At 48.4% G+C, this 24,625-nt stretch overlaps 1 protein-coding gene across 1 annotated transcript in view; it reads left to right on the top strand.

The window, feature by feature from the left end:
* The window catches only part of ANKRD2 (ankyrin repeat domain 2), a 46,267-nt gene extending 21,642 nt beyond the window's left edge, over nt 1-24,625 (top strand). The window contains exons 5-9 of the mRNA XM_089664196.1: nt 1,864-1,962; nt 7,137-7,235; nt 8,659-8,757; nt 20,302-20,400; nt 24,316-24,625. Coding sequence (XP_089520322.1) covers nt 1,864-1,962; nt 7,137-7,235; nt 8,659-8,757; nt 20,302-20,400; nt 24,316-24,414 — 495 coding nt within the window. The 3' untranslated portion in view covers nt 24,415-24,625. The remainder of the gene's footprint in view (nt 1-1,863; nt 1,963-7,136; nt 7,236-8,658; nt 8,758-20,301; nt 20,401-24,315) is intronic.

The following is a 24,625-nucleotide window of genomic DNA, read 5'->3' as shown; positions in this document are numbered from 1 at the left end:
AAGGGGGCCAGAGAGCACAGGGAATAGAGCCGCTAGAGAGTACAAGGGGGGGGGGGCGCGAGAGAGCATGGGGCAATACAGCACAAAGGGGGCCAGAGAGCGCAGAGAATAGACCCACCAGAGAGTACAGAGGGGGGCGCCGGAGAGCATGAGGCAATACAACACAAAAGGGGGACAGAGAGTGCAGAGAATAGACCCGCCAGAGAGTACAGAGGGGGGCGCCGGAGAGCATGAGGCAATACAGCACAAAGGGGGCCAGAGAGCACAGGGAATAGAGCTGCCAGAGAGTACGGGGGGGGGCGCCGGAGAGCATGGGGCAATACAGCACAAAGGGGGCCAGAGAGCACAGGGAATAGAGCCGCCAGAGAGTACGGGGGGGGGGGGCGCCAGACAGCATGGGGCAATACAGTAGAAAGGGGTCAGAGAGCACAGGGAATAGAGCCGTCAGAGAGTACGGGGGGGGGGGGGGGCCAGACAGCATGGGGCAATACAGTAGAAAGGGGGCCAGAGAGCACAGGGAATAGAGCCGCTAGAGAGTACAAGGGGGGGGGGCGCGAGAGAGCATGGGGCAATACAGCACAAAGGGGGCCAGAGAGCGCAGAGAATAGACCCACCAGAGAGTACAGAGGGGGGCGCGAGAGAGCATGAGGCAATACAACACAAAAGGGGGACAGAGAGTGCAGAGAATAGACCCGCCAGAGAGTACAGGGGGGGCCCCGGAGAGACTGGGGCAATACAGCACAAAGGGGGCCAGAGAGCACAGGGAATAGAGCTGCCAGAGAGTACGGGGGGGGGGCGCCGGAGAGCATGGGGCAATACAGCACAAAGGGGGCCAGAGAGCACAGGGAATAGAGCCGCCAGAGAGTACGGGGGGGGCACCAGACAGCATGGGGCAATACAGTAGAAAGGGGTCAGAGAGCACAGGGAATAGAGCCGTCAGAGAGTACGGGGGGGGGGCGCCAGACAGCATGGGGCAATACAGTAGAAAGGGGGCCAGAGAGCACAGGGAATAGAGCCGCCAGACAGCAAAGGGGGGCACTGGAGAGCATGGGGTAATACAGCACACAGGGGGCCATAGAGCACGGGGAGGGGAACCGCCAGAGAGCATTGGGCGGGAGTGATCGGTCCACCAGGAGAACACGGGGGGCGCTGAAGAGCATGGGGGGCGCCGGAGAGCATGGTGAGAACCCACTGGAGAGCACAAAGGGGGAGAGTGTCAGAGAGCGCAGGGGGCAGCAGGAAGAAGCTGGATAGGAAGAGCACCTGGGGCAGATGCATACAGAGGAATCAACCTCTCCATGTTCCTCCTGCAGCCGCTGAATGCCGACTTCTCCTCCTCTCCCTTCCGCAGGTGTTCAGTGACTGCAGGAGGAAAATGGAGAGATTGATACCTCTCTATTCAGCTGTCTCTGCTACTCCTCCTATCCAGCCGTACATGGGGGGCCGCACTGGCACCCTGCAACATGGGGCTGGGTTACAATTGTGACCCCTGTGGGTACGCCCCTGTCCTAAATGATATCCTTCATCCTCAAAAATAATCCATACTTTTTTTACTGTGTTTTTATGTTCTCCGTGAGCCTCCAAACCTCTCCTTTGCCTCCTCGCTTCCCTTCGTTGGGGACGAGCAGCACATGTTGGTTGCGGTTGTGCGCACTGCTATATGCACACTACACCCCCCATAGTCCCCCCATAGTCCCTCCATAGTCCGCAGTCCATCCCAGGAGAGAACTAGCGAGGGTGGCTACCGTCCTACATACAGGGGGATCCTGGAGAATTCTTTTTTTTAATTTCCTTTTTTAGAACTTTGATTTGAGGTTGGTCGATCGATGTCTATGAGCTCACGTTGCTGTCTGTTTGTTGCAGTTCAGGCGGACCGGCCTTCACAGAGCGTCGCTCGAGGGTCACATAGAGATCGTCAAGAAACTCCTGGACAGCGGAGCGTCCGTCAACTTCAAAGACCGGGTATGGCAATGAGATGGGACGGAGAATAACACGGTCACCCATCAGAACCAAACACATACATGACACCCGCGGCCGACCTGCCTGGTCCGCAGAAAAACACGGAAGTGCGGCTTTTCCCAACACTTGATCCTCAATATTTCTATAACCAATAAGTCATCGGAATTTAACTGCTTCATGGCGAAGGAAAAACAAATCCTAACCCCCTCAACGCGGTTGTGCAGCTTTGACGCATTAGTAAATCCATACATATCGTCACTGCAGCTACTTGGTGTATCCAGGTGGATTATATCGCGTTTACCCACAAGTATTTATTTATAATTAGTTTTATTTATTTGTGTATTTATTTTACATTTATTTATTATTTTTAATATTAATAATTATTTATTACATTTATTTATGATTAGTTTTATTTATTTGTGTATTTATTTTACATTTATTTATTATTTTTAATTATTTATTACATTTATTTATGCTTACTTTTATTTATTTGTGTATTTATTTTACACTTATTTATTATTTTTAATTATTTATTACATTTATTTATGCTTATTTTTATTTATTTGTGTATTTATTTTACATTTGTTTATTATTTATATTATTATGAAATATTTTTTTTGTTTGGGTTTAGGTGTTTATTATTATTATTATCACCCTAACCCTAACAAAATAAATAAATGAATAAGAAGAAAATAATGAAAAAATACTATATATGGAATAGCCGCAATCCCCTCAATTTAATATCGGTCCCTGTGCTCCCAAAAACCACCCTCCCTTTTTCATGTGCGCTCTGGAATGCCCGCTCTGTCTGTAACAAGCTCCCCTCTGTCCATGACCTTTTTGTCTCCCGCTCCCTTAACCTACTAGCAATTACAGAAACCTGGCTTCAAGCATCAGACTCTGCTTCTCCCGCAGCACTTTCCTATGGAGGCCTTCTCTGGACCCACTCACCCAGACCCAGTGGTCGGAAAGGTGGAGGGGTTGGTTTGCTTCTATCGCCACTGACCACCATTCAAGTCCTCCATAACCCTCCCTCTCTATCCTTCTCTTCTCACTGCATCCGGCTGTTTCTCCCATTTCTCTGAGGATTGCAGTGATCTATCGGCCTTCTGGACTCGTGTCCCGCTTTCTTGGTGATTTCTCCGCCTGGGTACCCTACTTTCTTACCTTTGAACTACCCACTATCATTCTCAGAGATTTTAACATCCCCATTAATGTCAACAACCCGGCTACATCCCAACTCTTCAACCTAACCTCATCTTTTGCATTAGCACAATGTATACAGTCCTCCACTCACTCTGATGGACACAGTCCTCCACTCACTCTGATGGACGCCGTCCTCCACTCACTCTGATGGACACCGTCCTCCACTCACTCTGATGGACACCGTCCTCCACTCACTCTGATGAACGCCGTCCTCCACTCACTCTGATGGACGCCATCCTCCACTCACTCTGATGGACGCCGTCCTCCACTCACTCTGATGGACGCCGTCCTCCACTCACTCTGATGGACACAGTCCTCCATGGTCCTCCTCTCACTCTGATGGACACCGTCCTCCACTCACTCTGAAGGACACAGTCCTCCATGGTCCTCCTCTCACTCTGATGGACACCGTCCTCCACTCACTCTGAAGGACACAGTCCTCCATGGTCCTCCACTCACTCTGATGGACGCTGTCCTCCACTCACTCTGATGGACGCCGTCCTCCACTCACTCTGATGGACACCGTCCTCCACTCACTCTGATGGACACCGTCCTCCACTCACTCTGATGGGAATACATTAGACCTTGTTTTCTCTCATCTTTGCACTCCCTACAACCTCACAAACACCCTTTCCTCTCTCTGATCACAATCTCATCACCTTCACAGTCTCCTCGTCTTCAAACACTCATCCCTCCAAGCGGCAAACAATTACCTGCAGAAACCTTCACAACTTGAACCCGGCTCCTTTCCACTCTGCAACTGACCAACTCTATGACAGAATCTCTCCCCTGTCCTGCCCTGACCTGGCCACTGCTGTCTATAACAGTTCACTTTCATCTGCATTAGACTCGCTTGCTCCTTCAACAACACGAAGCATCAGGCCCCGGCCATTACAACCTTGGCAGACTGACCACACCAGACATCTTAAGAGACATAGTCCTGCACTGGAGTGATTGTGGCGTGAAACCAAATCCCACCAAGCATTCACCCGATATAAAGCTGCTTTCTTAACATACAATTCCTCCCTTCATATTGCCAAACAAGCCTACTTTGTCATTCTTATTGATACCGTGTCATCCAGTCCTCGTCGGCTCTTCTCTACTTTTAACTCTCTACTTTCTCCACCTCCACCCAGCACCTCACTCACTGCTCACGAGATTGCAAATCATTTCAAAAACAAGATTGACGCAATTCTTAGGGGCATCTCCACTGCACAGACATCCATCCCACTTAGCATACCTTATACTAAACCTCCCTCAACACTTTCCTCTTTTGACCTTGCTACTACCGAAGAGGTCACTAAGGTTCTCTCAGAAGCTCGTCTCACTACCTGCCCCCTGGATCCTGTCCCCTCACAACTACTACGGTCACCCTATTCTTCAATCCTATGCTCCCTCACTCACATCTTCAATCTTTCCCTCTCTACTGGTCCCTTCCCAACCCCTCTAAAGCATGCGCACATCACTCCCATACTTAAAAAGCCCTCCCTGGACCCCACCAACCTGAACTACTTAAGACCCCTCTCCCTGCTGCCATTTACCTCTAAACTCTCAGAACGCTTAGTCTACAATCTACTGAGCTCCTCCCTCACTGACAACCTTCTTGAACCTTTACAGTCTGGCTTTTGCTCACTACACTCAACTGAAACTGCCCTACTAAACCTCACTAATGATCTACTAACTGCTAAAACCAATGGCCACTACTCCGTACTCATCCCAACAAATGGTCACTACTCCGTACTCATCCCAACCAATGGCCACTACTCCGTACTCATCCCAACCAATGGCAACTACTCCGTACTCATCCCAACCAATGGCCACTACTCCGTACTCATCCCAACCAATGGCCACTACTCCGTACTCATCCCAACCAATGGCCACTACTCCGTACTCATCCCAACAAATGGTCACTACTCCATACTCATCCCAACCAATGGCCACTACTCCGTACTCATCCCAACAAATGGTCACTACTCCATACTCATCCCAACCAATGGCCACTACTCCATACTCATCCCAACCAATGGCCACTACTCCGTACTCATCCCAACCAATGGCCACTACTCCGTACTCATCCCAATCAATGGCCACTACTCCGTACTCATCCCAACCAATGGCCACTACTCCGTACTCATCCCAATCAATGGCCACTACTCCGTACTCATCCCAACCAATGGCCACTACTCCATACTAATCCCAACCAATGGCCAGTACTCCATACTCAGCCCAACCAATGGACACTACTCCGTACTCATCCCAACCAATGGCCACTATGGTTCTCCTCCTACCTATCGCAGCGCTCCTTCAGTGTTACCTATAACACTGCCTCCTCCTCTTCACTCCCTCTTTCTATAGGGGTCCCTCAAGGTTCTGTCCTTGGACCCCTTCTCTTCTCCATCTACACCTCTTCCCTTGGTCACTTTATAAACTCCCACGGCTTCAACTACCATCTCTGTGCTGATGACACGCAAATCTATCTGTCTACCCCTCACCTCACCCCTTCAGTCTCCGCCCACATCGCTAGCCTACTAAGCAACATATCGACATGGATGTCACTCCACTTCCTCAAACTCAACCTCTCCAAAACTGAGCTCATACTATTTCCTCCAGCCTGTGCCCCCTCCCCCAACTTCTCCATCAAGATCAATAATACAACCATCAGTCCCTCCCCATATGCCGGGGTACTAGGTGTAATCCTGGACTCCCATCTGTCCTTTCAGTCCCAAATCCAATCACTGTCCAAATCTTGTAGACTTCACCTCCGCAACATCTCCAACCTCCGCAACATCTCCAAGACACGGCCGTTCCTAACCTCGGAAACCACTAAGCAACTTATTTCCTCCCTGGTTATATCTCGCCTTGACTATTGTAACCCCCTCCTCATTGGCCGACCTCATCGCAGGCTATCACCTCTTCAGTCTATCATGATTGCTGCTGCCAGACTCATCCACCTTACTCTCTGCCAATCCCTGGCCTCCATTCAGTGTCTTCCACCCCTTTCTGCCAATCCCTCCACTGGCCTCCATTCAGTGTCCCCCACCCCTCTCTGCCAATCCGCCTCCACTCAGTGTCCTCCACCCCTCTCTGCTAATACCTTCACTGGCCTCCATTCAGTGTCCCCCACCCCTCTCTGCCAATCCCTCCACTGGCCTCCACTCAGTGTCCTCCACCCCTCTCTGCCAATCCCTCCACTGGCCTCCACTCAGTGTCCTCCACCCCTCTCTACCAATCTCTCCACTGGCCCCCACTCAGTGTCCTCCACCCCTCTCTGCCAATCCCTCCACTGGCCTCCATTCAGTGTCCTCCACCCCTCTCTGCCAATCCCTCCACTGGCCTCCACTCAGTGTCCTCCACCCCTCTCTGCCAATCCCTCCACTGACCTCCACTCAGTGTCCTCCACCCCTCTCTACCAATCCTTCCACTGGCCTCCACTCAGTGTCCTCCACCCCTCTCTGCCAATCCCTCCACTGGCCTCCACTCAGTGTCCTCCACCCCTCTCTGCCAATCCCTCCACTGACCTCCACTCAGTGTCCTCCACCCCTCTCTACCAATCCCTCCACTGGCCTCCACTCAGTGTCCTCCACCCCTCTCTGCCAGTCTGAAAAATCTAGCAAAAAAATGATGCAACAGATGATATTTTTCTCTATTGGCTAATGAAAAATGCCAATGTGCAAAAATGTGAAAAAATCATGGTAAAACCGCACTAAAATGTGTGCGAAAAACACAGAAAAATGCAACGCTCAGATGTGAATGGAGCCTAATGTAACTGAGGGCTCTGCTTCCCTCTGGCCACGGCTTTCACAGGGCTGTCCAATCAGACGCAGGGTTGTTCACGGCGGGCATCTGTCAGCTTCTTGTTTTCGATTTTTCGTCTTTTCCATACCAAGTTCTAGCCGTGTGTTGTAGATTGCGCAGATCTTTGAAATGAAAGGAACGATAAATGAAAATTCGATCTCTTCTTTGCCTCGTAGTTGGACTGCATGGCTGTTCACTGGGCCTGCCGTGGAGGGAAGATCGATGTTGTGAAGCTTCTTCAGGACCACGGAGCTGAGATTAATGTGAAAGACAAGGTATGACTCCCGGCCACACACACTGATGTACAGTGTCACTCTGAGGGCTCTATGTATAACAAAAATTTTTGGAGATTTTCAACCTGGAGAACGGCATTTAAAATTCGTTCTCTGTGCATGCCAAGAAAATCGAATGTGATGGCTATTCGTCTCTCCGGGTCGGATGTTCCTCATTTCTAAAACTGAATTGGGAAAATACTGCATTATGGCCACTAGATGGAGCTGATGATTATAGGAAATAAATAATTACTCTACATCGGGGGGGGGGGGGGTCTCCAAACTTTTTAAACAAAGGGCCAGTTTATTGTGCTTCAGACCTTCGGGGGGGGGGGGGGGGGGGTGGCCTGTGGTCAGTGGGAGTAGAAAATGTCCTGGCATCAGTTATTAGAGAAAATATTAGTGCCCCATCATTGGCGTCAGTGGTAGGAATAGTGCCCCATCATTGGTGTCAGTGGGGGGAGGAATAGTGTCCCATCATTGGTGTCAGTGGGGGGAATAGTGCCCCATCATTGGTATCAGTGGGAGGAATAGTGCCCCATCATTGGTGTCAGTGGGAGGAATAGTGTCTCATCATTGGTATCAGTGGGAGGAATAGTGCCCCATCATTGGTGTCAGTGGGAGGAATAGTGCCCCATCATTGGTGTCAGTGGAAGGAATAGTGCCCCATCATTGGTGTCAGTGGGAAGAATAGTGCCCCATCATTGGTGTCAGTGGGAGGAATAGTGCCCCATCATTGGTATCAGCGGGAGGAATAGTGCCCCATCATTGGTGTCAGTGGAGGAATAGTGCCCCATCATTGGTGTCAGCGGGAGGAATAGTGTCCCATCATTGGTATCAGTGGGAGGAATAGTGCCCCATCATTGGTATCAGTGGGAGGAATAGTGTCCCATCATTGGTATCAGTGGGAGGAATAGTGCCCCATCATTGGTGTCAGTGGGAGGAATAGTGTCTCATCATTGGTATCAGTGGGAGGAATAGTGCCCCATCATTGGTGTCAGTGGGAGGAATAGTGCCCCATCATTGGTGTCAGTTGGAGGAATAGTGCCCCATCATTGGTGTCAGTGGGAGGAATAGTGCCTCATCATTGGTATCAGTGGGAGGAATAGTGTCCCATCATTGGTGTCAGTGGGAGGAATAGTGCCCCATCATTGGTATCAGTGGGAGGAATAGTGTCCCATCATTGGTGTCAGTGGGAGGAATAGTGCCCCATCATTGGTGTCAGTGGAAGGAATAGTGCCCCATCATTGGTGTCAGTTGGAGGAGGAATAGTGTCCCATCATTGGTGTCAATGGGAGGAATAGTGCCGAAAGGTCTATAGTTGTAGATGGAACCGTATTTTAATAAAAATTCTGTTTAATGGTGAAATTATCCAATAACTGTAGATTTCTGATGTTTCTCTTTCATTTTTCATGACATGTTTCAGGTTCTGAGTACACCTCTGCATGTTGCCACTCGTACCGGTCATGCAGATGTAGTGGAGCATCTTATTGCCACCGGGGTGGATATCAACTCCAAGGACAGAGTAAGTCTTTGTTTTTTTTCTTTTTAAGTAGGAATATGGATACCCTATAGACACTCCTGAACTTCTGCCTTCAGCACCCCACTATCCAGACCCCCACCCCTGAAATCCCAATACAATCCCTTCAGCACCCCACTATCCAGACCCCACCCCTGAAATCCCAATACAATCCCTTCAGCGCCCCACTATCCAGACCCCACCCCTGAAATCCCAATAAAATATCTTCAGCACCCCACTATCCAGACCCCCACCCCTGAAATCCCAATACAATCCCTTTAGCACCCCACTATCCAGACCCCACCCCTGAAATCCCAATAAAATCCCTTCAGCACCCCACTATCCAGACCCCCACTGCTGAAATCCCAATAATATCCCTTCAACACCCCACTATCCAGACCTCACTGCTGAAATCCCAATAAAATTCCTTCAGCACCCCACTATCCAGACCCCACCCCTGAAATCCCAATAAAATCCCTTCAGCACCTCACTAACCAGACCCCCACCCCTGAAATTCCAATAAAATCCCTTCAGCATCCCACTATCCAGACCCCACCCCTGAAATCCCAATAAAATCCCTTCAGTACCCCACTATACAGACCACACCCCTGAAATCTAAATAAAATCCCTTCAGCACCCCACTATCCAGACCACGCCCCTGAAATCCCAATAAAATCCCTTCAGCACCCCACTATCCAGACCCCCACTGCTGAAATCCCAATAAAATCCCTTCAGCACCCCACTATCCAGACAACCATCCCTGAAATCCCAATAAAATCCCTTCAGCACCCCACTATCCAGACCCCACCCCTGAAATCTAAATAAAATCCCTTCAGCACCCCACTATCCAGACCACACCCCTGAAATCTAAATAAAATCCCTTCAGCACCCCACTATCCAGACCACACCCCTGAAATCTAAATAAAATCCCTTCAGCACCCCACTATCCAGACCACACCCCTGAAATCTCAATAAAATCCCTTCAGCACCTCACTATCCAGACCCCCACCGCTGAAATCCCAATAAAATCCCTTCAGCACCCCACTATCCAGACCCCACCACTGAAATCCTAATAAAATCCCTTCAACACTCCACTATCCAGACCCCACCCCTGAAATCCCAATAAAATCCCTTCAGCACCCCACTATCCAGACCCCCACCACTGAAATCCCAATAAAATCCCTTCAGCACCCCACTATCCAGACCCCACAGCTGAAATCCCAATAAAATCCCTTCAGCACTCCACTATCCAGACCCCACCCCTGAAATCCCAATAAAATCCCTTCAGCACCCCACTATCCAGACCCCACCCCTGAAATCCCAATAAAATCCCTTCAGCACTCCACTATCCAGACCCCACCCCTGAAATATTAATAAAATCCCTTTAGCACCCCACTATCCAGACCACAGCCCTGAAATCTCAATAAAATCCCTTCAGCACCCCACTATCCAGACCCCACCCCTGAAATCCCAATAAAATCCCTTCAGCACCCCACTATCCAGACCCCCACCACTGAAATCCCAATAAAATCCCTTCAGCACCCCACTATCCAGACCCCACAGCTGAAATCCCAATAAAATCCCTTCAGCACTCCACTATCCAGACCCCACCCCTGAAATCCCAATAAAATCCCTTCAGCACCCCACTATCCAGACCACACCCCTGAAATCCCAATAAAATCCCTTCAGCACTCCACTATCCAGACCCCACCCCTGAAATATTAATAAAATCCCTTTAGCACCCCACTATCCAGACCACAGCCCTGAAATCTCAATAAAATCCCTTCAGCACCCCACTATCCAGACCCCACCCCTGAAATCCCAATAAAATCCCTTCAGCACCCCACTATCCAGACCACAGCCCTGAAATCTCAATAAAATCCCTTCAGCACCCCACTATCCAGACCCACACCCCTGAAATCCCAATAAAATCCCGTCAGCACCCCACTAGCCAGACCCACACCCCTGAAATCCCAATAAAATCCCGTCAGCACCCCACTATCCAGACCCCACCCCTGAAATATTAATAAAATCCCTTTAGCACCCCACTATCCAGACCACAGCCCTGAAATCTCAATAAAATCCCTTCAGCACCCCACTATCCAGACCCCACCCCTGAAATCCCAATAAAATCCCTTCAGCACCCCACTATCCAGACCACAGCCCTGAAATCTCAATAAAATCCCTTCAGCACCCCACTATCCAGACCCCCACCCCTGAAATCCCAATAAAATCCCTTCAGCACTCCACTATCCAGACCCCACCCCTGAAATCCCAATAAAATCCCTTCAGCACCCCACTATCCAGACCCCACCCCTGAAATCCCAATAAAATCCCTTCAGCACTCCACTATCCAGACCCCACCCCTGAAATATTAATAAAATCCCTTTAGCACCCCACTATCCAGACCACAGCCCTGAAATCTCAATAAAATCCCTTCAGCACCCCACTATCCAGACCCCCACCACTGAAATCCCAATAAAATCCCTTCAGCACCCCACTATCCAGACCCCACCCCTGAAATCCCAATAAAATCCCTTCAGCACCCCACTATCCAGACCACAGCCCTGAAATCTCAATAAAATCCCTTCAGCACCCCACTATCCAGACCCCCAGCACTGAAATCCCAATAAAATCCCGTCAGCACCCCACTAGCCAGACCCACACCCCTGAAATCCCAATAAAATCCCGTCAGCACCCCACTATCCAGACCCCCACCCCTGAAATCCCAATAAAATCCCTTCAGATCCCCACTATCCAGACCTCACTGCTGAAATCCCAATAAAATCCCTTCAGCACCCCACTATCCAGACCCCACCCCTGAAATCCCAATAAAATCCCTTCAGCACCCCACTATCCAGACCCCACCCCTGAAATCCCAATAAAATCCCTTCAGCACTCCACTATCCAGACCCCACCCCTGAAATATTAATAAAATCCCTTTAGCACCCCACTATCCAGACCACAGCCCTGAAATCTCAATAAAATCCCTTCAGCACCCCACTATCCAGACCTTACCCCTGAAATCCCAATAAAATCCCTTCAGCACCCCACTATCCAGACCCCCACCACTGAAATCCCAATAAAATCCCTTCAGCACCCCACTATCCAGACCCTACCCCTGAAATCACAATAAAATCCCTTCAGCACCCCACTATCCAGACCCCACCCCTGAAATCACAATAAAATCCCTTCAGCACCCCACTATCCAGACCCCCACCACTGAAATCCCAATAAAATCCCTTCAGCACCGCACTATCCAGACCCCACCCCTGAAATCCCAATAAAATCCCTTCAGCACCCCACTATCCAGACCACAGCCCTGAAATCTCAATAAAATCCCTTCAGCACCCCACTATCCAGACCCCCAGCACTGAAATCCCAATAAAATCCCTTCAGCACCCCACTATCCAGACCCACACCCCTGAAATCCCAATAGAATCCCGTCAGCACCCCACTAGCCAGACCCACACCCCTGAAATCCCAATAAAATCCCGTCAGCACCCCACTATCCAGACGCCACCCCTGAAATTCCAATAAAATCCCTTCAGATCCCCACTATCCAGACCTCACTGTTGAAATCCCAATAAAATCCCTTCAGCACCCCACTATCCAGACCACACCCCTGAAATCCCAATAAAATCCCTTCAGCACCCCACTATCCAGACCACAGCCCTGAAATCTCAATAAAATCCCTTCAGCCACCCACTATCCAGACCCCCAGCACTGAAATCCCAATAAAATCCCTTCAGCACCCCACTATCCAGACCACACCCCTGAAATCCCAATAAAATCCCGTCAGCACCCCACTATCCAGACCCCACCCCTGAAATCCCAATAAAATCCCTTCAGATCCCCACTATCCAGACCTCACTGCTGAAATTCCAATAAAATCCCTTCAGCACCCCACTATCCAGACCACACCCCTGAAATCCCAATAAAAAGTGGTGCACGTCTGATTGATGGCCATCATGAATGCTCTGAGATGGGGGAGCCCTGATTTATGACACACACACTTATCATCACATGGCATGACCATCGTTCCCTATGGAGAGCTCACTACTAGAGGAGCCTAATGCAGGCCATACATGGTTCGAATTCTGAACGATTTTTCCTCCGAAAATAGGAAACGTCGTTCGCTCGGTAATCCGATGGCGTCATCATTGATTTCGAAAATTGGACGACCGAGTCATAAAGTTCTCCCCATATAACAGGCGACACTTCTGTTCCTTCCAGGTCATGGCTCATGGCGCATATTCTTTTCGGAAAAACGATCGTACGATATGACCATCATTGAGTCGAAAATCGGTCGTTTTTTACAAAGTTTCCAACATGCCTATCACCGAAAAGGGGAGGAACCACAAAAATTGGCTGGTGCCATTGACCCCATTAACAGAGCGAAAATCGACCGGTCATTCTTAGGTCGGATTTTCGGACCAAAAATCGGACGATTTTCGACCCGGCCTTAGTCCTCATGCACACTGGACGTTTTTTGCCTTTTGACTTTTTTTGGTGTTTTATTTCTACAGCCAGTAAACCCCCCGGCATGTTATCCTCGGTGTCCATACACACACAGACTGGAATCAATGTCTTTTGGCTGGAAAAAAAACCCAGAACTAGTGGGATTCTAGAAGAGTTTTTAGCTGTAAAAATGCTCTAATGTTGAAAAAGGCAGTAAAACACCACAAACCGTAGTTTTTGGATGTTTTTGTGACAAAAAAATGCTAAAAACGCGGAAAAACGCTAATGCAAAAACAATAAAAAAGCTGAAAAACTTTTGTTTTTAATGTGGCTTAACACAGCTAACGTTACCAGCGGCTTTATGTTTTTACAGCGGCTGTTTTTGGTGTTTTGTTCTACAGCCGGTACACCCCCCGGCATGTTATCCTCGGTGTCCATACACACACAGACTGGAATCAACATTTTTTGGCTGGAAAAAAACCCAGAACTAGTGGGAGTCTAGAAGAGTTTTTAGCTGTAAAAACGCTCAAACACTGAAAAAGGCAAAATGCGGTAAATCGTGGCAAACTGGTGTTTTTGGACATTCCGTTAACCGAGGCATTTGTATACCGAGGTACGCCTGTACTTCTTGACTGTAATACACCTTAGATTGTACGCTCCTCGGGGGCGGGGACTGATGGGAATGTACAATATATATGTAAAGTGCTGAGTACATTGATGTGACACAAGTACTTGAAATAAGTAATAAAGCCTTTTCTTTCCCATTAGTCGCTCGGTAACCTCCTTTCGGGTTTCTCTTAGTCCTAGTTGTCTGCTTCCAAATAGAACCCTCAAGGGGAGTACAATCTAAGGTCCCTAACCTTCAAGGGGCGTACAATCTAAGGTCCCTAACCTTCAAGGGGCGTACAATCTAAGGTCCTTAACCCTCAAGGGGAGTACAATCTAAGGTCCCTAACCCTCAAGGGGTGTACAATCTAAGGTCCCTAACCCTCAAGGGGCATACAATCTAAGGTCCCTGACCCTCAAGGGGAGTACAATCTAAGGTCCCTAACCTTCAAGGGGAGTACAATCTAAGGTCCCTAACCCTCAAGGGGAGTACAATCTAAGGTCCCTAACCCTCAAGGGGAGTACAATCTAAGGTCCCTAACCTTCAAGGGGCGTACAATCTAAGGTCCCTAACCTTCAAGGGGCGTACAATCTAAGGTCCTTAACCCTCAAGGGGAGTACAATCTAAGGTCCCTAACCCTCAAGGGGTGTACAATCTAAGGTCCCTAACCCTCAAGGGGCATACAATCTAAGGTCCCTGACCCTCAAGGGGAGTACAATCTAAGGTCCCTACCCTCAAGGGGAGTACAATCTAAGGTCCCTAACCCTCAAGGGGCGTACAATCTTAGGTCCCTAACCCTCAAGGGGCGTACAATCTAAGGTCCCTAACCCTCAAGGGGCGTACAATCTAAGGTCCCTAACCCTCAAGGGGAGTACAATCTTAGGTCCCTAACCCTCAAGGGGTGTACAATCTAAGGTCCCTAACCCTCAAGGGGAGTACAATCTAAGGTCCCTGACCCTCAAGGGGCGTACAATCTAAGGTCCCTAACCCTCAAGGGGAGTACAATCTAAGGTCCCTAACCCTCAAGGGGCGTACAATCTAAGGTCCCTACCCTCAAGGGGAGTACAATCTAAGGTCCCTAACCCTCAAGGGGAGTACAATCTAAGGTCCCTAACCCTCAAGGGGCGTACAATCTAAGGTCCCTAACCCTCAAGGGGAGTACAATCTAAGGTCCCTAACCCTCAAGGGGAGTACAATCTAAGGTCCCTACCCTCAAGGGGAGTACAATCTAAGGTCCCTAACCCTCAAGGGGAGTACAATCTAAGGTCCCTAACCCTCAAGGGGAGTACAATCTAAGGTCCCTGACCCTCAAGGGGCGTACAATCTAAGGTCCCTAACCCTCAAGGGGCGTACAATCTAAGGTCTCTGACCCTTTAAGGGGCGTACAATCTAAGGTCCCTGACCCTCAAGGGGAGTACAATCTAAGGTCCCTAACCCTCAAGGGGTGTACAATCTAAGGTCCCTAACCCTCAAGGAGCATACAATGTAAGGTCCCTAACCCTCAAGGGGGGTACAATCTAAGGTCCCTAACTCACATTCATACATACACATACTAGGGCCAATGTAGACAGGAGCCAATTCACCTCCCAGCATGTCTTTGGAGTGCGGAAGGAAACCGGAGTACCCGGAAGAAACCCACGTAGGCACAGGGAGAACATGCAAACTCCACAATTTGGTGAAATTGCAGGATTTAACCTCCCTGGCGGTATTCCTGAGTGTAGCTCGGGGTAAAGTTTCAGTACCAGAAGCAGTAACCCCCCCGAGCTACACTCGGGAATACACAGCAGCGTTGCTCCGGGATCCCTCTATCACTTACCTTGTCCTGCGCTCCCGCGATGTCCCCCCTGCAGTGTCCCCTGTAATGTCCTCCGGCCGATGCCGGCATCTGTCTTCCGGGTTCCGTTCCCTGCAACGTCGGGACGTACGGGGGACGGAACTGGCGGGAAATTTGAAAGTTGTAAAAGTGACATTCACTAAAATCACATAGTATAACATTCCTGTATCCAACCATTTCACATACATTGTGTCCCGAGTGCTTTGTCCGGCGCCCTGCCTGCATTTTTACCGCCCTTTCTGCCTGGAAACTGAGAAACGTCCATGGCGTCCAAAAAGCGTCCCTTTAGGTCAGACGCGGTTTTAGACCGGCTAGAGAACAGCGATAGTAAATCAGAACCACTTGCAGAATTGAGTGATAATGATTGGTGGGGGAAATTCCTCATCAGACACTGAAAACGATTCTGCGACTGAGCTCAGCGATGTGCCAACTTGGCGCTCTATTTCACATTTCAGTGTTTTCGGTGATTATATTATTGAATTACATTTATTATTATATTATTATTATTTTTTATGATTATTTATTAAATTATAATTTATGATTTCGTGTTTCAAGTTTTCTCCTCCCCGGGATGGTTACTAGACTCTTGTCCGGACAGATTTCAGGGAGTAAGGCTGGCCATACATTATACAATTATCTGCAGATTTTTGGTTTAGATTTACCAAAAACCATATAATAAGAGGACAAACCTAAACAACACTTTCAGTTGTATCCAATTAGGCAGGCCCTTGCACTACATAGTTGAAGGTAAATCTAAAGGAAATTGGGCAGAAAATCTGCAGATAATTGTATAATGTATGGCCAGCCTTATTCCTAAAAATTACAGGCCTACAATAAAAAAAATACACATTTCCATGCAAAAAAGTACCGCTTTGAGCACAGAAATATGGACATAATCAGACCGCTAGGGAGGCTACAGAAAAGTAGAACCTCAGGGAATCCATACTAACGATACATTATTGTATATCGATTTATTAGGATTGTTTGCACTAGGCCAGATTCCTTCCCCGTCCTCTGGGTCCAGTTCCCCACCAAGGATTTGCTCCCTTTGATCACATAGGAAGGTTTATGAAATGTGTCAGTCTGGGGAGCGTTCAGGATTCTATAAATAGCCGAAATGCGTCCAACCTGCTGGTGCTGCATTACAGCAAATGCCCAGCGGCATGAAAATGTGCAAACAGATGTGAGTTTGGAAAGTGTAAAAAAAAAAAAGAAAAAAACAGATTGTTAAAAGGGACAAAACTTCATAGAGTTGCAACATTTAAAAATACAGATTTAATATTTTTCTTTTTATCATATTTGGGCGAGGAAAGAATTGGTATTGATAATGACCCAATATTTGGATCCTCCCTCCAGTGCCGGGACAAGGCCACCCAGCGCCCGGGGCAAAGACGCCGAACTGCGCCCCCCTCTCCCTTCATTACGTGTGAACCCCACATCAGAATGAGCTCACCGGCGCCCCCAGCCATACAGTACACCAGGGGTATTACATTCAAATTCATTAACCCCTTGACAAATATGCGGCCTCACAGAACTGGCCTTTTTTCCGTGGGGCCGCATATTTGTGTACTTGTCTTTCTGCTGGGAGCGCGCCGTGCACAAAGACCGTGGTGTCACTGAGAGCCCCAGGTTCTGTTCTAACAATCGGGCTCCCGATTCCGAGTCACATGATCGCTGTGATAGCCTCTGATTGGCTATCACAGTGATCAGTCACTGTACAGCCCGGCCCCCTTGGGTTTTTTTCTCTCTCTATGAATGGAAGAGAGAGATACATTGTATCATTATATACATTCAATTATACATTGTATCATTATATACATCCCATTATACATTGTATCATTATATACATCCTATTATACATTGTATCATTATATACATCCCATTATACATTGTATCATTATATACATCCCATTATACATTGTATCATTATGTACATCCCATTATACATTGTATCATTATATACATCCCATTATACATTGTATCATTATATACATCCCATTAAACATTGTATCATTATATACATCCCATTATACATTGTATCATTATATACATCCCATTATACATTGTATCATTATATACATCCCATTAAACATTGTATCATTATATACATCCCATTATACATTGTATCATTATATACATCCCATTATACATTGTATCATTATATACATCCCATTATACATTGTATCATTACATACATCCCATTATACATTGTATCTCTCTAAGGTTACGTTCACACTAGCTTTGTCAGACAGGCGTTTGGGAAGCATTTTTAACTTTTCTCATACGCCGATGAAAATTCTGCACATGGCAGCCCACAGTGCTGCTCACACTAAAGCCTTAGCGTCGCCTCACGTTGCGTCACGGCAAAACTGACGCCTCATGTTCAGTCAGGAGGAGTTGAAGCCTCCCATTCAGGTCTATGGTGCCGCTCCTCAAACGCCTGGCAGGCGTTTGCGGGGCATTACCGAGGTGTTTGCAAAGCGTTAATACCATTTAACTTCATTATAGGCATTTGTGGTGCGGTTTTGACGCTTGGCAAACGCCTCAAAAAGGCGCATAGGGCGTTTGGGGAGCATTTGAGGAGCGCTAAAAACGCTTCCCAAACGCCTGTCAAATGCTATAGGGGCGTTTGGCAAGAGTTAGAAAGAAGTCCAGTGTGAACGAGCCCTAACTCCTAGCATAGAGGGGAAAAAAATGTTTGTTTAAAATAAATAAATAAATAAATAAACAAATAAATATAAAAAAATAAAATAAAGAAAAAAAATACCTAGATCAAGGTTTGATCTAGTTCAGTGCCAGGGTACGTGTTGGGGTCAAGGTCAGGGTCAAAAGTCAAGGTCAAAATTAAAAAAAAAAAATAAAAAATTGGCGTCAGTGTGTTATAGGTAAAAAACAAAAAAACCCACCAAAAAACAAAATGTGCGCTATTGCTTCTGGGCTGTACTCCGGGTACAAACAACAAATAACATCCACATATATGGTATCGCTGCGATCGACAAGAACTGGGAAATTTATTTATGGGTTGTTCTTTGGTGGTCGGTTATGGAAGTAACAAACACACAGCTAAATTAAAAAACTTTTTTTTTTTTTACTACTTTAGGCCAGTTTTCCTAATCATAATAAAAAATCAGGAGATATCCATGACCATTTCCCACCAACTGAAAGCCCAATTTGTCCTGAAACGAATCGCGGTATAATCCACCTGGATGTACGAAGTAGTTGTGATGATACGGACGGTTTTACTAACACAGGTCAAAGTTGCAAAGTTGTGCTTAGGCAGTAAGATTTGCTTTACTCAGGGGCGGACTTACCATTTGGAAACTCGGGCACTGCCCGAGGGCCCGGGGTCAGTAGGGGGCCCCATGAGATGCCCCTGGTACCTTTTTCATAGGCTTTTTTGAGTTTGGGCAAGGACACAGGGGCCCCATGATCCCCTATTGCCCGGGGGCCCCATGAGTTGTCAGTCCGCCCCTGGCTTTACCCTTAGGCGTGAAGGGGTTAAGGTCAGATCAGAACAATTTTCCTCCAGCAGAGGTCCAAATTGCATGTTTGGCCACCCCCGGTCCACATCTGTGCGGATGGTGCCGCTGCGGATCCGGACGAAAATCCGTGCAGCCGCACCACCTGCACAGAGAATTGCGGATCCGCGGGTGGGTGCCGTTAGTTCTGATGGCACGCCGCTCGCCCTGGAAATTGCAACCGTACTGGGAACCTTGGCTGCGTTTTCCAAAGAAGTGCAGGGACTTCTTTCCCTGCGTGTCACGGGGCACGGGAGTCTATTCAAATGAATGGGCTCTCATGCCCGAGCAAAACGCGGCCCACACGGCCGCATAGGTGTGAACCGGGGGTCAAAGTCTCAGATCCTTTCCATCACAGCCCCCTCATTTTATATCACAAAAGTGAACACATGCGGCTCCCGCTCTCCATGTACTGCAGCTGTGCCTGATCCAGGGGCGGACTGACAACTCATGGGGCCCCCGGGCAAGAGGGGATCATGAAGCCCCTGTGTCCTCGCCTACAGTCAAACCATACCCAAAAAAGCCTATGAAAGGAACCAGGGGCATCTCATGGGGCCCCCTACTGACCTCGGGCCCTTGGGCAGTGCCCGAGTTCCCAAATGGTCAGTCCACCCCTGGCCTGATCCCTGTGCATTGCAATCCTGCCTCCAGCCCTGTGCTGCCTTGAGAATGACAGGGGGAAGGAAGGCTCATAAATGGTTCAACAGTGGGTCTGAATGGGACAGTGGCTCGGTCCGGATCCGGACCGCGGTCCGCCCTTTAATGTGATGCCTGCAGCAGGGGTGGACTGACAACTCATGGGGCCCCCAGGCAATAGGGGATCATGGGGCCCCTGTGTCCTTGCCCAAACTCAAAAAAGCCTATGAAAAGGTACCAGGGGCATCTCCTGGGGCCCCCTACTGACTTCAGGCCCTCGGGCAGTGCCAGAGTTTCCAAATGGTCAGTCAGTACATTGCTCCTAGGGCAGCCACCCCTTCTGCCCCCCCCCCCCCCGTCCTGGCCCTACCTGTCTCTGTTTCCCAATCATATATTCCTATCTGCCTAGCCAGGTTAGTTATTGTGATTTCAGCTACAGAGTCTGTAGGACATACATGACACAAACACTGAGGACGACTTCTTTTCTGTTACAGGAGGGTGACACCGCACTGCATGATGCTGTCAGACTTAACCGCTACAAGATTATAAAAATGCTGATAATCTACGGAGCCAACATGATGACAAAGAATGGAGTAAGTATTTCCCATCATCCGGCCTTTGTGTCCCATACAGAGCAGAAAATGTCTAGAAACCAGACTTCCCACAGGTAGGGAAATACGAATTGTGACTCTTTGTTCAATAAATTACTGCAAGCCGAAGGGATTCCTGAACATTCAGACCCGATGTGACCCTTAGAATCATCACTGGATACGTCGGGAATAGGACTCCACTTCTAATCCTGAATTGTAATCCAAACTGACACCTAAATGTAGCGCCACCACCCCAGGAGCCGCAGTTTATGTGGGCCTATTTCCCCCCCATGGCCAGGCACACAGCATTCTTCCACCGGCTCAAGAATCAGTCTAGGGATTTCTTTTTGGGGACATGAACTTGGATAGGAATGGGGAGCACGAGCAACCTCTAACTGTACAACATAAGGAATGTTATGCTTCTGGTTGCTCAGTCTATAGGTCTCCAAACTGTGGCCTGGGGGCCAGATGTGGCCCTTTGCTTGTTCTTATCTGGCCCTTGGGGCACCATTCCATTCACTGACTGAAACAACAGTGCATTATTCTTCCCACTGACACCAACGATGGAGCACTATTTCTTCCAGTGACACCAACAATGGGGCATTATTCCTGCCACTGATATAATGATGGGGCACTATTCCTCCCACTGACACCAATGATGGGGCACTATTCCTCCCACTGACACCAATGATGGGGCACTATTCCTCCCACTGACACCAATGATGGGGCACTATTCCTCCCACTGACACCAATGATGGGGCACTATTCCTCCCACTGACACCAATGATGGGACACTATTCCTCCCACTGATACCAATGATGGGGCACTATTCCTCCCACTGACACCAATGATGGGACACTATTCCTCCCACTGACACCAATGATGGGACACTATTCCTCCCACTGATACCAATGATGGGGCACTATTCCTCCCACTGATACCAATGATGGGGCACTACTCCTCCCACTGACACCGCTTATAGGGCACTATTCCTCCCACTGACACCAATGAAGGGGCACTGTTCCTCCCACTGATACCAATGATGGGGCACTATTTTTTGCACTGATACCAATGAAGGGGCACTATTCCTCCCACTGACACCAATGATGGGACACTATTCCTCCCACTGACACCAATGATGGGACACTATTTCTCCCACTGACACCAATGATAGGGCACTATTCCTCCCACTGACACCAATGATAGGGCACTACTCCCACTGAGGCATTGTTAACTCCCACTGACCAGTCTGCCCCCCCCTAAAGTCTGATGGAGAGTAAACTGGCCCTTTTTTTAGAAAGTTTGGAGACCCCTGGTCTATACAAAATGTAGTCTGTATTGCACTGTATTCCTCTAGCTGTCTTGCACAGCTCCGGGCTGCACTGGTCACACTCAGGCAGTATAGCACGTTCCTGGCTGTCTTGCACAACTCTTAGTTGCACTGCTACTGGAGCTTCCTCACTCCTGCTCTCCTGGCTCTATCCAGACTCTCACCCTGGCTTTTTTCGGTAGGCCCCCAACTAAGCCTAGCTGGGACCTTGATGTCTTCACAAGATTCCTCAGCTGCCTCTCTATCTCTCCTCCTCTGCCCCAGGGGCAGAACCCCCAGCTCTGGAATCTCCTCCAGAGGGCTGGACCCCAAAAATTCTGCACCTTGGCTGCCAGGCCTCAGAACATGTATGGGCTTTCCCGCCACTAACTGGGTACTCCTCCCCAGAGATTGGCCGGAGATCCATAAATATTCAGACTCTTTGTCCGGCTCTTCCTCCCACTATACTTCTGGAAATATCCAGAAGACGGGGAAGTAGCAGAACAGCAGCATGTGAGACACGCAACAGCCCAAAGCAATCAACCCCCGCTTCTCTGCTTACCGAGGAGCTAATTTTACCTTGCAGCCTACTCTAACTAGGAGGGTGCTACAAGTAGAATTCTAGCCTTTTGTTTTAGAGTTGGGAAGGCTTAAAACCTCTGACAGGTTTTTATTGTTGTCTCTGTACCCTTTTGGCAGGATTTTCACCTCTAGAAATGAATGGGATGCCCCCAAAACATATGCCCCCCAAGACTACGTTTGCTGCTACCATGTTTTTGGATGAAAGCAGTAGACCCATATCTTGTCTATGGTCAAAAACCTGGCACATCTGCTTAAAACTGATGCAGTGAATCTTGGCGGTTGACTGCTTTGGGATCCAATGTGCCGAAACCTGTATAGGAAGATGAATTATCAGAAAACTTCTGTAGTTACATCACAAATTACACAAAGTGATCACCATGTAGTAATACCTTTCCATAGATGGATCAATGACCTAAGCACAACTCAACAATGGTTCTCCTTTGGCCCCCCACATTGCCCTAAGAACAGATCAACAATTTTGCCCCCTCTATTTCCCTAACCACAGCTCAACAATGGTTTTCCCGTGGCCCCTCCATTGCCCTAAGCACAGAGCAACAGTGGTTGCCCCCTTGCCCCCCCCCCATTGCCCTAAGCACAATGGTTCTCCCTTGGCCCCTCCATTGCCCTAAGCACAGACCAACAATTTTGCCCCTCTATTTCTCTAACCACAGCTCAACAATGTTTTTCTGTGGCCCCTCCATTGCCCTAAGCACAGACCAACAATGGTTGCCCCCTTGCCCCCCCCCCCATTGCCCTAAGCACAGCAAAACAATTGTTATCCCTTTGGCCCTATAATGATTTCCCTAACCACAGCTGAACAGTGGTTTTCCCTTGGCTCTTCCATTGCCCTAACCACAGCTCAACAATGTTTTTCCTGTGGCCCCTCCATTGCCCTAAGCACAGACCAGCAATGGTTGCCCCCTTGCCCTAAGCACAGCAAAACAATTGTTATCCCTTTGGCCCTATAATTCGCTAAGCACAGATCCCCAATTTCCCTAACCAAAGCTGAACAGTGGTTTTCCCTTGGCTCTTCCATTGCCCTAACCACAGCTCAACAATGGTTTTCCCTTGGCTCTTCCATTGCCCTAACCAAAGCTCAACAATGGTTTTCCTGTGGCCCCTCCATTGCCCTAAGCACAGACCAGCAATGGTTGCCCCCTTGCCCTAAGCACAGCAAAACAATTGTTATCCCTTTGGCCCTATAATTCGCTAAGCACAGATCCCCAATTTCCCTAACCAAAGCTGAACAGTGGTTTTCCCTTGGCTCTTCCATTGGCCTAACCACAGCTCAACAATGGTTTTCCCTTGGCTCTTCCATTGCCCTAACCACAGCTCAACAATGGTTTTCCCTTGGCTCTTCCATTGCCCTAACCAAAGCTCAACAATGGTTTTCCCTTGGCTCTTCCATTGCCCTAACCACAGCTCAACAATGGTTTTCCCTTGGCTCTTCCATTGCCCTAACCAAAGCTCAACAATGGTTTTCCCTTGGCTCTTCCATCGCCCTAAGCACAGCCCAACAATGGGGCACCTTTCCTGGCCCTTATATTGCGCTAAGCACAGAAAAACAATTGTTATCCCTTTGGCCCTATAATTCGCTAAGCACAGATTAAAATGGTGCCCCCCTTTGGCCCCTCTATTTCCCTAACCACAGCTCAACAACAGTTCTCCTTTGGCCTCTCCATTGCCCTAAGCACAGACCAAAAATGGGCCCCTTTTTCCCCTCGATTTCCATAAGCATAGCCTAACCATAGTGTCTTCCTTGGCTTCTCTATTGCCCTAAGCACAGCCCAACAATGGTGCACCTTTCTTGACCCACCCATTGCCCTAGGCACAGCAAAACAATTGTGATTCCTTTGGCACCTTGATTTCACATTGTCCAGCAATGGTGCCCACCTTGGTGCCTTCTTTGCCCTAACAACAGTTTTTCTTCTGGCCCCTCCATTGCCCTAAACAGGCAAACAGTTGTTCCCCCTTGACCCATACTAACTAATACTATAACATTGTTTTCCCTTTTGTGTACAACATAGGATGGAAAAACCCCGACAGATCTGGTGCAGCAGTGGCAGTCAGATACCCGGGAAGCGTTGGTGAAAAGGACAAACCAAGGCTCGGAGAAGCAAGTGTAAAGGAAAAAATCAGCTTAGCTATTTATTACAGAAATGCACAGAAACAGCAGATAGATGCAATGGATGTGGCTAGGAAATGCTTCTGAAAATATTTTTTATTTAATGCACATTGTATGATATAGTATATAACTGTACAGCCGATTCTCTTTTAGTGTACATTATTGTACAGAAGATGCTTCTTGTTAAATAAAGTTGAGTTGTATAGCTTGGA

Source organism: Staurois parvus, unplaced genomic scaffold (genome assembly GCF_062004578.1).
Source record: "Staurois parvus isolate SC_StPar_1 unplaced genomic scaffold, SC_StPar_1.0 ptg001853l, whole genome shotgun sequence".
Taxonomy (NCBI): domain Eukaryota; kingdom Metazoa; phylum Chordata; class Amphibia; order Anura; family Ranidae; genus Staurois; species Staurois parvus.
Note: the sequence above shows the minus strand (reverse complement) of the source record. Positions and strands in the feature narration are given on the sequence as shown.